This window comes from Gopherus flavomarginatus, chromosome 1 (genome assembly GCF_025201925.1).
Source record: "Gopherus flavomarginatus isolate rGopFla2 chromosome 1, rGopFla2.mat.asm, whole genome shotgun sequence".
NCBI lineage: Eukaryota > Metazoa > Chordata > Testudines > Testudinidae > Gopherus > Gopherus flavomarginatus.
This window is the reverse complement of record NC_066617.1, coordinates 133882768-133897456: the sequence shown is the minus strand read 5'-3', so window position 1 is coordinate 133897456 and position 14689 is coordinate 133882768. Positions and strand designations below refer to the sequence as shown.

General features: G+C 39.6%; 1 protein-coding gene across 2 annotated transcripts in view; it reads right to left on the bottom strand.

Annotated features, from left to right (window-relative positions):
* The window catches only part of FBLN1 (fibulin 1), a 110347-nt gene that overhangs the window by 30531 nt on the left and 65127 nt on the right, over positions 1–14689 (bottom strand). The window contains exons 15-16 of one of the 2 annotated variants that reach the window (XM_050965349.1): positions 3470–3612; positions 860–991 (exon numbers count right to left, since the gene is read on the bottom strand). In XM_050965349.1, the coding sequence (XP_050821306.1) occupies positions 860–991; positions 3470–3612 (275 nt within the window). Of the gene's footprint in view, positions 1–859; positions 992–3469; positions 3613–9140; positions 9543–14689 lie in introns of those variants that run through there. The other variant, XM_050965359.1, reaches the window with a different exon arrangement.

The window sequence follows — 14689 nt, the reverse complement described above, 5'->3', positions numbered from 1 at the left end:
TATAAAATATACATGCTAAACACAAATAATTGTGGGAAAACATTCTTTTGTTTTCATATATACACGCTAAGGCAAAGCAAAGCAAATCTCATGCTTCAAATCCCAGGCTTCAGGGCATAACCTGATCCTGTGCATTTCTTTGTGTCCTATGTACAAGTCCTTTCTAAATGAAATGATTCTGTGGACCCCTCTAATCTCATAGGCCAGAAAGTTGCAACACATGCAGGAATTTACTCACATATGCCTAACTGACAGAACCTCGAAAGACAGCAGCACAATCTGCCAGCAAGGAATCCCTGTCTACTTATATGTTTTACAATCATGAAGTTGGAAAAAACAATAAATTTGACCTGCCAATCAAATATTGAAACAGTTACAGTTTCAGCAAAGTACCCGGTAGTTACAATGTAAATGCATTATTATACACCAAAAATTGTTACCACGCTATTTAAACTGTAGAGTCGATAAGAAAAAAAATAAAACAAAACAAAAACAGCAGCAGCAACTGGAGAAATTTTACCATTAAAATCTTCTATGGTATACTTCTAACTGCTTCAATTATAATGGGGGAAGGACAATTTTAAAGATGAAAATTTACATTTGTAATTACATCCATTTCTCAACTGATTTATATTTAAAATTTCCCCAAAATTTATCCTGAGACCAAATCAAAGTCTGTAAAATCAGATCAGATGAACCATATGTGACCAGACAGGGTGAATATTAAACTGATATAGACTTGAAAGTCAAGTTAGAAAGCTACCCTGAGTTATACTCCTTTGCCCCTTTCGACCTACATCTTCTGATAATACTGACAGGAAAAGGAACACATACTGTACATAGAAAATACTGTACTCACCCACTGTCATGCCATCCATGTAACGCTTGATGATATCAAAGGAATCCCTTAGATTTCCTTCTGTTATGTCAAATATGATATCTGCCTGGTTGGCTGGGAGCACAGGTGTTATGGCTCGAAGAAAAATAATCTCTGTGATCAAAAGCATCACAAAATTTGTTAAAGGGTTTGAAGTCAATTTAATGTGGCTAAGCTCAATACTCAGTCTACAAAATTAATTGTGTTGAGCAATAGATATTTTATTTAAAAACTGGTAAAACTATTCTTTCTGAATTTGCACACTTGAAAATAGGCAAGCTACCTTTTTTTAAGTGGGAGCTGGAGGAGTGCTTAAGAAGATCCCTATTTCTCCCTAGCTTACTATCCCAAGCCACCACAGTCATAAGCCCTGCAGTCAGTCATGAGTCCTTTTCGCGTCTGACAAGACCACTGCAAATATCAATCAGCACTTCAACATGGTGTCTCAAGACAACCATGAACTGTTCCCTCCACTAGGGACTGAGTATAGTGCAATACCTCCAGGACTCACTAAACTGATGGCATGTGCTGAGAAGAAATGGAGATCATCCCCTGAACTCTGATCCCTTTTGGTGTCAACACAGCAGACTTAAGTATGGCCTAAGAAGTTATGGTGGCTGCAGCAGTCCCATGAGGACCACTGTGCTAGCCAAGAATGAGGTAGGTCATGTAGTCTGCCCCACCCCCTCTCACTCCTGACACATTCCCTCCTATCTCCTAAATGGAAGGGTTGGGGAGTGGGCAGCACAGAATTTCTGTGAGGGTGAACCCTCAGCTTCCCCTTTTGGGCAGCTCTTGATACTTTCCACTGAGGCAGCACTGCCAGGGCTGAGATTCTGGCTCTCTGATCTCAAATGAAGGCATGAAGGGGTTTTTTTTGGTTTGGTTTTGTGTTTTTAAATCTCATCTTTGAGAGATGTGACAATTTTGTTTTATGATTCTGCAGTTTTTCCAGAATCTTTTCCTGTGACTGAATCTGGTCTCAAGTCTCTCAGTGTAGACAGTGAGAAACCCCAGAAGGCTCTGTGCCTCCTAAGGACAACACCTGTGTATCCGAGGTTCTGAAAACAAGTGAGAAAACTGGCATGGAGAATAAGGATCTTCCATAGTGATTAAAACTGCTATAGAGATCTAAGAAAAACTCCAACAACTGTGTACAGGTCTTCTACTGAGATCAGACATACTGGCACATTTGAAGAAAAATCACATCTGGTAGGAAGTGAGCGAGGAGCCCTGAAGTTTCTTATATAGATTAGCGTAGTGAAAGCCCTGAACTCACGAATTGTTACTGAATGTGTATCTTGCACATGAATGGCACTGAAGACAAAATTCCACCACGGAGTTGTAGGTACTTCCCAGTGAAATCAACAGGAGCTGTACTCAAAGGTCAAAATTTGGTCCATACTCTGTAATATTATTTTTAAAGGTTGAAAGTGAATGTTATGCTCATGAAAGGTGAAGGATTGATAACCCACAGGTACCACACAAGCAACAGCAGCACAAGCTTCCTCATAGTGCCCCACCAAAGTGCAAAGACTGGCTTGGAGGGAACACCCTCTTTAGGGGGAAGGAGGATGCTCATTTTTGATGACTTGGCCTCTCTGACAGGAAAGCCAGCCTGTGATGATTTTCACAATGTAGAATATTTTATAATAGAAACCATACAGAGATCATCAATTCATTTCACATAATTCACCAAACAGCCATCAGATACTAACACAATTTGATCATTACTGACTTAGTTTCAAATCCAACCAATGGCCTAAAGATGCAAGGCAGGATTTTTTAAAAGGTTCCAAATGATTGGAGTGCACAAAGTCCCCTGGCTTTTAATGAGACTTTGATCCTAACCACAGGTGCTTTTGAAAAAACCACCCCCTCAACAAGCTCTGAATCCCATGCCACTCTCTTGCTGACTTCCTTAGTTTATTTAATGTTAAAATCTCAAATGGAATTTAAAACATTTTTCCAACAGGTCAATAATCATCAATTTAGATTGAAAAAGTGCCAGTCAGATTTGCTCTTGTAAAACTCAGGGTGAAATCCTAGCCCCATCGAAGTCAATATAGTTTTCCATTGACTTAAATAGGGTGAGGATTTTACCATTGGAAAGTGGGTAAGACCTCTGTCCTTTTTCATCTAATTCCCAAGCCCCCAGTCTTATAATTTGAACAAAGAAAAAGAGGATTGGAGTCTCATTTATACTATGCCCACTTTGTACTGCTCTGGCAGAGTAATATAAATTACATTTACACCCACCTCCATGTACCTTTTCATAGCTAGAGCAGTGCACAGTGGGCACAGTGCACATGAACATTCAGGCTCAGATATTCTCCTAGATTAAGAACCTGTGTGTGTTTGAGCTCAAAATGATTCCATTGCCCCACAAAGGTATAAACTCCTGATCCATGACTAGAGCTCCCAGACTCTACGGTAATACAAATAGCAATAAATAATTATGAAGGAATAAATGATAGAATTTGGGACTGTGCAAACATTTTACTGCACTGATAGTTATTCTGGCTTTAAGCAAGGATTTCCAGGTGTTTTTTTTAATCTTATAGGCTATTAACTGGAACAAGGAACACTTACCTTCAGGCTTAGTAAATTCTTTGAATGTGGGTAGTGAAATGACTGTGTGGGAAATTGTGTGGACTGGATCCAACACACAGTTGACATCATTTGGTCGGCAAGATTTAATGCAGCGAATAGTATCTGTCCTTTCAAGTCCGACTCTAAGAGGGAAAACAAAAAGATAAATAATAACCATGAAAATGAATTACTTTGTTTTGCAAGATTGGGAACCAAAAGTTACAATGGATACAAGTATTCATTATTCCCCTCAAACTCTTAGTCAAGTGAAAATCATCAAAACCACAGTACTCTGGAATAATTTGACTGAGAGTTGCAGTCATGAAATCCTCAAGACTGGATCTCTAACCCTCAGGACCTACTAATTGCAATGTGAGAAATCCAGTATAAGAGATACCCATGAAAGATAGCCATCCAAACACAAAAGGACCATCAGTTCAGGGCTAGATTCTCACTTGGTGTAAACCAGCTTCATTGACTTTAGTAGAACTACAGTGAATTACATGAGCTTAACATCTGGTACACAGTGCTCACTTTGGTATCAGACATTCATCCAAAGCTTAGACAAACTTCTCTGGTCTAGAAATCTGGCAGAAAATATCAGGGCAGGTTTATAGCACAAGAGCCAAAGGAGCCTTTCTTTCAGTCTTTTTTGTACCTCCCCTTTCCATCCAAATTGAGAAAACAGAGAGGAATGGAAATTGGGTGAGGGAGGGGGGAAAGGTTAATCAAATTATTCCAAACCCCAAAGGTTTCATTTTGAGTTTGGGGAAATGCTAAGGGTCAGTTCATATTATATCACCACCAGCTGCTCATTCCTACATGCAGTCTAATACAAATTAAACTACTTCTTGCTTTTGTCCAACTAGATTGAATTTAAAGTCACTTGTAGTACATGAACGTCACACAATACCCCGTCTGTGTTCCCTGAAGATAAAAGGGTTGTGCTGAGACTGGCAGTGTGACTTTCCCTAAGCCCTACAAGTGATCTCAACTTTGACCTGCCCATTTCTTCGCATTTCCAAGCAAAAAAGAAAAGTTTGTAGTCTCAGGATTTCTAGTTGGAGGGAGGGAGATTAAAAGATGTAAAGAGAAAACTTCACACAGAAGAGAAAAAAAAATAGAATCTTTACTTTGTCAGATACCATCAAAAACAAAAGATTCCTGTTCTTTTCAAATTCTTCCCATGCTTACTCATTAAACCAAACAATGTTGCACATGATGATTGCATGTAAAGCAAAACACTCATAAAAGAAAATAATATGCAATATCAAGAAAACTATATGCTCTGCAGATATAAATTGATACAGCCCAACTGAAGTCAATGGAGCTACATTGATTTACACTATTATTCTTAATTAAGATTCATGCTTTAGGATTACCACTATATGGGTTAAGAAGGAATTCCAATTTCCCACCTCCTACTCACGTTCCACATTGGAGATTTTTCTAGATATGTGATAGGGTAGGGAGGAGGTTCCTTCTGCTTGAAACGTCTGCCCACTTTTGAATGTTAATTTTGGACTTGATGAAAGAGTGGTCTGACCCATATGACAAATCCTATATCATTACTCTTGAACTTGTCACAAAGTGTTTAGTTTCTGCGTTGAGAAGAAGGAACTTCCAGTTATTCAACACTGTTGATTTCAGAATAAGGGTCTGCTAAATTATACAATTTGGTCCCCAGACTAAATCAGCCGATTTTAATAACCATCATAAACAGAACAAGGAATAGGGCAAAAATTACCCACATCCTAGTAACTTTTTCCCTCTCTTTTAAGCATTATGTATGGGAACATTTAAGAATATGAAAAATGAAAAATATATTATATTCAGAAATTAGTACACATGGATCCACAACTCACTCTCTCTCTCTCACACACACACACGTAACATGATATCCACGTGATCAGATAAGAAAAATAGTCAACTACCAGAAAAATGCTTACTTCTTTTTCCCTTTTCAGAATTACACTGATCATACAGGATTAAACCAGTGCCAAGTTTTAAATAAAATAGTGCTCATCAAGGCTAGTTATCACACATGGACAGAACAGGAGAGGAATAATTCCCAGATTTCCAAGGACGCACAACACTTGTATCTAGGCTTGGAAAAGGAGATATTGGATCTTAAATCATGACAATATGTGAAAAGGCTATTCAGGTAATTTTTAGAAGTTTCTATCACATAATGTATATAGATGGTCTTTTCCTTCAAAGACCTGCATGGTTTGAATCATGGTGACTAAGTCAGTCTGGCTTTACTTTCAATAACATAAGGAGTAAATTTTTCACAATAAAGGTCATTAACAAATGGAACAATTTACCAAAGGTTGCATTGGATTCTCAATCACTGGCCATTTTTAAATCAAACTTGACTATTTTCCCCAAAAGATACATTCTGGTTCAAACACAAATTAGTTTGGGGAAGTTTTATGGACTGTGTTATGCAGAAAGTAATATTAGATACCACTGTGGTTCCTTCTGGCCTGAGAATCTTTGAATGTCTCCATTTCTCTCTGCACTTGTTGCAAAAAAGCAAATGCAATTTTGGGATGCACTAAGGGAGGCACAGCATGCAAGTCATAGGAGGAGATAGTACTGCTCTGCTCGGTGCTGCTTAGGCATCAGCTGGACTACTGTGTCCAATTTTGGTCATGAATGTACCGAAAGAATGTAGAGAATCTGGAAAGGATCCAGAGCAAGTGACAAAGGTGATCAAAGAGATGGAATTCAAGCCCTCTGAGCAAAGGCTGAAGGAACTGTGTAAGTTTAGTTTGGAAAAGAGGAGATTAAGGGAGAATATGGTAGTGATCTTCAAATACTTGAAAAGCTCCGATAAAAAAAAGGCGAAAAGTTGTTCTCTCTTGCCACAGAGGGTAGGACAAGAGGCAATGGATTCAAACTACAGCATAGTAGCTTTAGATTAAATCTCAGGAAAAATGTCCTAACTGTAAGAACAGTAGGACAATGGAACACACTGCCTAGGAAGGTCATGGAATTTCATGTTCTGGAGGTTTTCAAAAGATGGCTGGATGGTTTAGACAACAAATCCTGCATCTTGGCAGAGGATTAGACTAGATTACCTTTGCGGTCCCTTCTAACTCCATCATTCTATGGCTCTAAGTGGCTGCTTCCCCTTTTTCTCTGTCCCCATTGCTAAAATTCAGGTTCATACTTCGGTTCTCTCACACCTTGGCTACCCTAACATTCCCTTCTCTGACCTCCTTTCTTCTGATGGCTCTGCTAACTTCTATAATGTATCCCAACTACAGCTGCCAATGCTACCATGCTCTTCTATTGATCCAACCACACCATTTCTGTCCTCAGGTCTCTTTGGGGACAACCTCTTTCTTTTGGGGCCTAGTTCAGATTCCTTATCTTCACCTTCAAAGCTGCACATTGCTCTGACTACCTTCTGTTTATTTCCGTTTCATACTCCTCCTGCACTCAATCTTGGACTTTGCTAAATGCTTTGTGTGTTCCTCTTCTATTTGTGCCTCTTTCCACAATGGCCACTAAGTCTGGAACAGACTCCATCCCATGTGCCAAGATCTTTGCTCCTTCAAATCCTTTCCTTCCTTTTGGCTTGCCTTTATCACAAATTTCAGCTCCAGCGCTATCTGCTACTTCCTTAACGCTTGTTCAAACATGAAATAAAAATAAAGAAAAATCCAGTTGCTCTGATTATTTTGTAAATAATGCTCGTTTGAATATTTTCCTTTTTTCTTGGGTTGTCATTTTTCTTTACATTGTTTAATTTTCTTATCTGGAAAGAGCCTCGCACATCAATGGTGCTTAAAGGTTCTAAATAAACTTAAGTATGAAAGCTTTTGTCTAATGCCACAAGATGTGGGCTCTGTGTTCTTAAATTACTTGCTCAATGCGCACACACAATAAAATGATAGTATACTGTAGCATTTTACAGTACTTTGGGCCAGATTCTTACACTATCCTGATTTCACCCCCAAATGAGTATATATTAATGCTGTAGAACCAAACTTATTTTTGTGTCTCTAGCCAAGTTGACTATGGCCTCAAGGGGAGCAGCCCAGGTAATGAACTTGTAACCACATACATGTAGATGCCATATATGATCAGTAGGATTAGAAACTCCTTTAGCTTAAGTAATACAGGCTAGTGCTTTCAAGTATGTAACGTTTTGATTCTATCCCCACTGGTAGTCCCTGGTACCTTTATAAGTAGGTGGTGACAGGCTCATTACAAATTGGCACGCCTGATGGAACTTGACTGTCTGTGAGACACTTGGGATAAACTTTACTTAAGGTAGCATGCAATACACTGGCTAAATGTTATGATCATGTCCTTATCTAGTTGTTGGCTCACCTTGGGGATATAAGTCTATAACTTACATGTAATAGTTACTTCTTTAGCTCAGTTGGTCAGGGCTTATGACATTGGTACTGGAGGTTCCAAGTTCCCTCCCTACTGCTGATCTGTGGTGTCTGTATTTACATGACAGTGGATTATTTTCTGTTCACCCAGATTATTCCTGGCAGGTGCAATCTAGATAGGACAGGGATAATGCAAAGCCATGACTGAGCATTCATGTTAAAATATGTGGATAATGCCCCTAGGTCTGTATGTTTAATGTTTTAGTCTTGTTAGCTCTGCAGAGTCACTACAATGACAGGAGAATGAACTAGGGTCCATACTGGTTCATACACCAGTAGCATTGCTAAATAAGTCCCAGTTGCATCCTCTTTATTATTGGTGATCATACAGAATTGAAAAGGAACTAGATTTGACCTTCAGAATCCAGGGCTGCTTTTCAGTGTTGCTAGCAAGAAAAAGAACAATAACAAAAAAATGTTCTTTACACTTGTAATTTTATGAGCTTCGATCTGGAATCCAGAGAGAGAAAATTGACATGAAACCCAACAAAACATCATTTAATTTTTTTTTCCTCTAGAGACACTTCAGAATATAACCACTTGAGTAGAGAGGTGCTCACTATTTGCTATTAAAGAAATGTGTTTATGAGATTGTTGCTATTTTCCCACCATTAGTTTTGACTTGAATGGACATACCATGTGTGAAAGGATGAAACAGCCCTAAAAACTTTCATTTAGGGGGGATTCACTTTTATATTATACTTAAAAACTAAGGGTCAGATTCTCAGCTGGTGTAAATCAGACTCATTGGCTTCAACAGAGCTATTCTGATTTATAACAGCTGGGAATGAAGTCCTAAATTTTCAAAAGCAACTCCATTTTTGAGTGCATAACTTAAGACACCTTAAAGGGTTTTGAGTTTCAAAACGTTAGCCACCTAGTCTCCAAAAATCAGATGCCTTAAAGATGTTCCAGTTTGGACAACCTTAACACAGATGCACCCCAAATCACCGGTGAGCTCTGAAACCAGATGTGTCGGTCTGTGCATCTTCAGAAAAGTTCTAGTTGCACTGCTGTACAAAAGCTATGTCCTCAGCCCTTTGTGGGTAGAAGTTGCACTGAAAGTCCCCTAGGAACCTCTATTTTGCCCCTTATATAATGATGTATGCCATATATAAGAAACACAGCCCACACTGAGATGTTAAGTGATGGAGAAAAGTGGAGAATTGTAACAATGATAAATAAATTGCACGTGCAGCATGCAATAGATGAATTGACATTAAAACTTTATTAAAACTGAAGAAAAAAATAAAAAGCCACAGCCAGAGGGGAAAAATAGCCACTGATGCCTGCATGTTAGGGATCAAAGCTGTGCAGAAACAAAGACAAAAAGTTTGGCAATAAATGTGCTGACAGTTCCATGGCGGAAAAGTTGCATTTGAATGGTCAGAAGAAGGTCTCTGGGCTCTCTGATTTGCTGCTTCATGACCACAATACCACTGTAGTTGTTCACTTTTTTTGTGGTGAAAAAACCCTCCTCGTTCCCGCTGATGATGGACAGCAGAATTTTATCCCCAGGGACAGCATTGGAAGGGCCCATGCGGAAAATGTCGGTAGGTACTTGAATGTTGGTAGGAAAAGAGAGGTGATAGGAGGTTATTCTCAAAGGCAGGCTCTGGCACTCCTTATTTTCATTACAAGGCAAGCGCTCACAGCGACTGCAAGAAAAGTGAGAACACAAGACAAGAGGAGGATTAACATACAGTTAGCAAGGTGGTAGCAAAGGAAGGGGCAGTGGGGTGAGTAATGATATGCTGACTTGCGCACTGTATCCGTTCTCCAGTATGACTCAATCATAATGCAAACAGATATTCATTAAATAAGTATGTACTTGTTTGTAGTTTGTGTTTTTAGGAGAGAGTTATATCACTTCTAGAAGAGTTGCCCTTTCCTCACACCCACTGATATGCTAAACTAGAAAGGAGTCCGAGACACCTTATCATGGGTGAAATATTATCCAGATTTAGCCTTCAATTGTCTAGGGTCCTCTTTAACAGAGCTTAGCTTCTTTCAAAAACAGTAGATTTTTGTTTTGTGGTCTCATGCCTAGCAAAGAAAAGCCTATGTTTTCCCAAGTGACTAGTGAATTCAGAGTGCCCAAGTTCTTGAGATAACTTATAGATCCCTGGTTTTATAAAAGCACAGTGTATCCACTCTCTGAAAATCAGACTCCTTTAAGGTTTCCACATATTGAAGGACAATCCAAAAGTCTCAAAAGTTGAAGGCACCCAAGATCACGTCTATTAACTTGTGGCAGTGCAGAGGAAGACTCCTGACCTAACCATGACAATTTGACCAATTTACTTTGAAGAGGAACTTCTTCCAGATCCTAGCAGGGTGATCAGTACTACCCTGTGTAACCAAGAGAACCAGCTCAGCTCCATGTATAACATTTCTAAACAGGTACTAAAAACCAGACCCAATAGCGTCGTTTCTCCAGCCCACGCCCTGGACCAATAAACCTCACACTTACAAACCTCATTCAAAAGGAAATATGAATGGGAAAAATCTCAGTACGTTGCTAGTAGTCTCCCAGCCCCTTGCTGACTGCTTTTTTTCTTCCTCCTCCAACTCTCAGCCTCCATACCACACCACATCCACCTGACTGTGAATCTGCCAATCAGGGCCAATCCTGCCCACAATAAAATGCTGGCCAGCCAGGGTGGCAATGGATTGGTGGCCCTAGTCTCACCAGAGACACTGCAAGTCATGCTCCCCACAAAGGCAGCAATCTCTTTCCTTTCAGCTACTGAAATAAGTGAAGCTTCTCCTGTTAAATATTACAGCCGGGCATGCACATTAACATTCATAGCTAATGGGGAACATTATCGTATGCTAACATATTAATCAGAATCTGCATATGTCATCTGGTGGGTTTGGAACTGTATTTATAGCATTAGAGATTCACCTAAAATGAAGGCTGATTTGAAATTCAAACGAAAAATAGACTCAAACCACCAAGTTCAGTTCTGGATCTGAACTTCCCCATGTCCAGGATCTTAGGATCCAGGATTTTGTTCCAGACCGCGATAAGAGTTAGGGGAAAGACATGATATTCTGTTCTGGATATTTAACTTTCGCAGAGTTTGCGGTTGTTCAGATACAGCAATAAAGTTCAGGTTCATCTTAAGCATAGCCATTCATCAAGTAAAATTATATGTGACATTTGCTAAACTCAATGAGAAAATGAAATCCAGGTTTTGGGGTTTTTTGTTTTTAAGTGAGTTAACCCGGTGTGTTGCCATCAAAACATGCAAGTCATGTCCTGTATACGCTTCCAAAGCTGATAAGTACTAAATTATTTATTTGCAAAAAGCATTGTTTGCAAGGGCTGCTCTCCACTGAAGATTTGCTCAGGCACAAAACCATTACTTGCTTCCTGCCATGTCCCATTGAATGCTTGGTAAGAGATGTGAGCACCTACTCCATTTCTTCCACCCTGATGCAACAAATAGGCTCCTTACAGGCTCAGATTATGTAAATCATAAGTCTCCGAGCAAACCACACTATGTTTTTTTGCATATCACCAATGTGAAGTGGCCTTGTGCATTTTATGGCCCTTTGAGTGTACGCAGATTGAATACTGTTGGCAGACTAATTATTTTTAAAAAGCAAGATCAAGAGAACTCTGGGTTCCTACCTGAACACACAGTATAGTCATGTTCACAACAGGCCATTAACCTGTTGAACAAAGCATGTTTAATTAAATCTAAAAGCTGAATCCTCAAAGACTTAATAATGATAAATAATAATAATACCTAGCTCTTATGTACAGCTTTTCATCTTTGGAGCTCTAAAGGTGGTCAGTATCATTATCCTCATTTTGCGGGATTCCTCAGTTTATAGGGAAACTAAGGCAAAGGGAGGAAAGTGACTTGGCCAAGATCACCCAACAGACTAGTGGTAGAACCTGCACATGCTTATTTTATTCATGTATGTAAAGAACAAGCTTAAGTTGAGACCTAATTGTGCCTGACTGCTCTTATGATATTTAAGCTATATATTGGTTTTTGCATTTTTTCCATAGCGCACAATTAATTTCACTTAAGAAAATTCATGGCATTTAATCTGGTGGTTTTGGTTTTTGTTGTTTGGAAATGTTGTTAGAAAGGTAAGATGCTAAGTATGAAATCATGGAAAATTTTCCTTCATACAGATGGCTTTTTGGAAGCATTTACACATGCATGTGCACAGAAGGATACAGATGATCCACTCTTCTGCTAAAGTCAAATGAATTTTAAAATAAAAGTTCATGCAAAAAAAAAAAGCTTATTAAAAGGACATTCTGCTGATTCTGAAATGTTATTTGTGGAGACATGTCTGTGGCTAGGAAGTTAGAATTATTTAAAATTCAAGACCTTTTATCTTATAGTTTGGTGATCCACCCTCCACACTTCACTGTGGGTTTAGTGAATGTGTAATGACTGTTCCATCAACTAGCTGCAAAGAATAGTTAGCAAATATTATTGCATTCAAAGTACCAGAGTTCAATCTGGAGTCATCCCCCACAATAACAGTAAACAATGAGTATCTAAATCCCAATGTACTTTCTAGGCCCAATGTTAAATTCTTCCCTTCTGCGGGTAGAAGAAAATCATACAGTAGGGAATTTTTAACAACCTAGTCCTAGCAAACGAGCAGACCAAGACCAGGGGTGTATGTCCAACTCTGTGGTATTGCACTATGGATTAGCTGGCCATAGAGTTATTGAATCCTGCTACCACTAAGTGTCGCTGTGAGTAAAAACACTAAGGAACCTATTTAAAGGAAGGATTGGAGAAGGGGAGGGATCTGGATACCAGAGAAAAAAATTAAAACTGGTGAAACAGAACAAAAATAAAACTGCCTAGAGTGGAGCAGTTCTGAATAACTCTTTAGAATTCCTGCAAACCTCTGCAATTACGTTACAAGCATGGCCCTAAAAAAGTAAACATACAAATATTAAAATATTGCAAAAAACTGTGCCTGGATCCATTCATAATATTATAGATCACTGTTTCAGATTTGTTTTTCTTTTAAAATGATATTATGTGACAACATTGATCACAAATGATTACTGAGACCTTTGTTTTTAAGTGCAAAATATTGGTTCTTTAAAGAATAAACCCTCTGTCAAACAATAAAGAAATTTTATTTTTAAGGATATAATAAAGTATTCTATATCAAGGAAATTGTTATGTTGTTCTTAATTTTTGAGTCTTGCTTTTGCTTGATACAAAGGCTACTTATACAATTATGATGAAAAGAGTTAAGTACATAAACTCCTCATGCACTGATGAAAGGGTACCTAGATCCTTTTGATGTAAGGCTTTGTACTCAAAGAGAACCCATATCAATATGCTGGATGAAGGACCTAGTGAATCATAGAATATCAGGGTTGGAAGAGACCTCAGGAGGTCATCTAGTCCAATCTGCTCCTCAAAGCAGGACCAATCCCCAACTAAATCCCCCTCAAGGATTGAGCTCACAACCCTGAGTTAAGCAGGCCAATGCGCAAACCACTGAGCTATCCCTCCCCCCTAGTAGTACAACCACTGCTGAAATTTGGTTCTGTTTTTGTGTGTTTATAGGGTGCATATCAATCTCTGCACTCAGTAGATGCATGTTAGAGTCCTCTACATAAGCATGTTGCTTTATCCTCATGTCCTCACTATTTGAGTTGGAAGAGTCGCCTGACATCGGGCATGGTTTGACCAAGGGGTTAGACTCAGTGCAAAACAATACTAAATGACATGCATCTGAGGAAGTGGGTATTCACCCACGAAAGCTCATGCTCCAAAACGTCTGTTAGTCTATAAGGTGCCACAGGATTCTTTGCTGCTAATACTAAATAGTATAACATCAAAAAAAATTTTGCTTGTTTGTTTGGGTGGAGAGTTTGAAAGGTTGTTTATGTCAACCTTAGTTGAAATAACTTGGGTTTTTCAGTATCTGCCACTCTCTGTTCATGAGAGAGCTTACTTAAGAACAAAAGAACATAAGAATGGCCATACTGGGTCAGACCAATGGTCCATCTAGCTCAGTATCCTAACTTCCAACAGTGGCAGATGCCAGGGACTGAATGGATGGAATGAAGGGAACAGGGCAATTTATTGAATGGTCTATCCACTGTCATCCCATCCTAGCTTCTGACAGCCAGAGATTTAGGGACACTTGGAGAATGGGGCTGTGTCCCTGACCATCTTGGTTAATAGCCATTGACTGTCCTGGTGTAACTCACACCAAGGAATGGGAAAGATGCTGGAGCATCCCTGGGAACATTGGTGGGTTTGAACTTCCCCAGGTCACTGGCTGAAGTGACCTCGCTCAGTTCGGTCTCGAAGAGGGGAGAGATGTGAGAGATGTGACGAACTGGGAATGTTCTTAATGTTTTCTCTGAATACTGTGTTGGTGCCTCAGTGTCCCCATGGCAGTTCTTAAGTATCTGGCAGAGCAAAGGGCCAGTGCACCTAAATGCCTGACGCTCTGTCTCCTAGCAACTGATGGCCTGGGCCTCTCCTCTGCAAAGGTGCCAACTGAAGGTGTTGGAGACAAAGAGATCAGGTGACCTCCTGGCCCGAGAAAGGGTCTGAGCAGAGAGGAGGGGCTAGAGGGGTTTGTTAGTCTGGAGCTGGCTGGAGTCGAGGAGTGAAGTGCAGACATGGGAGGTCTGGCTCACTGCCCCCCAGAATGGACCCAGCTGAGGGGTCTGGTTCGCTGTATCTACAAACTCTATTTTAGACCCTGTTCCTGTCATTGAATAAACCTCTGTTTTACTGGCTGGCTGAGAGTCACGTCTGACTGCAAAGTGGGGATGCAGGACCCT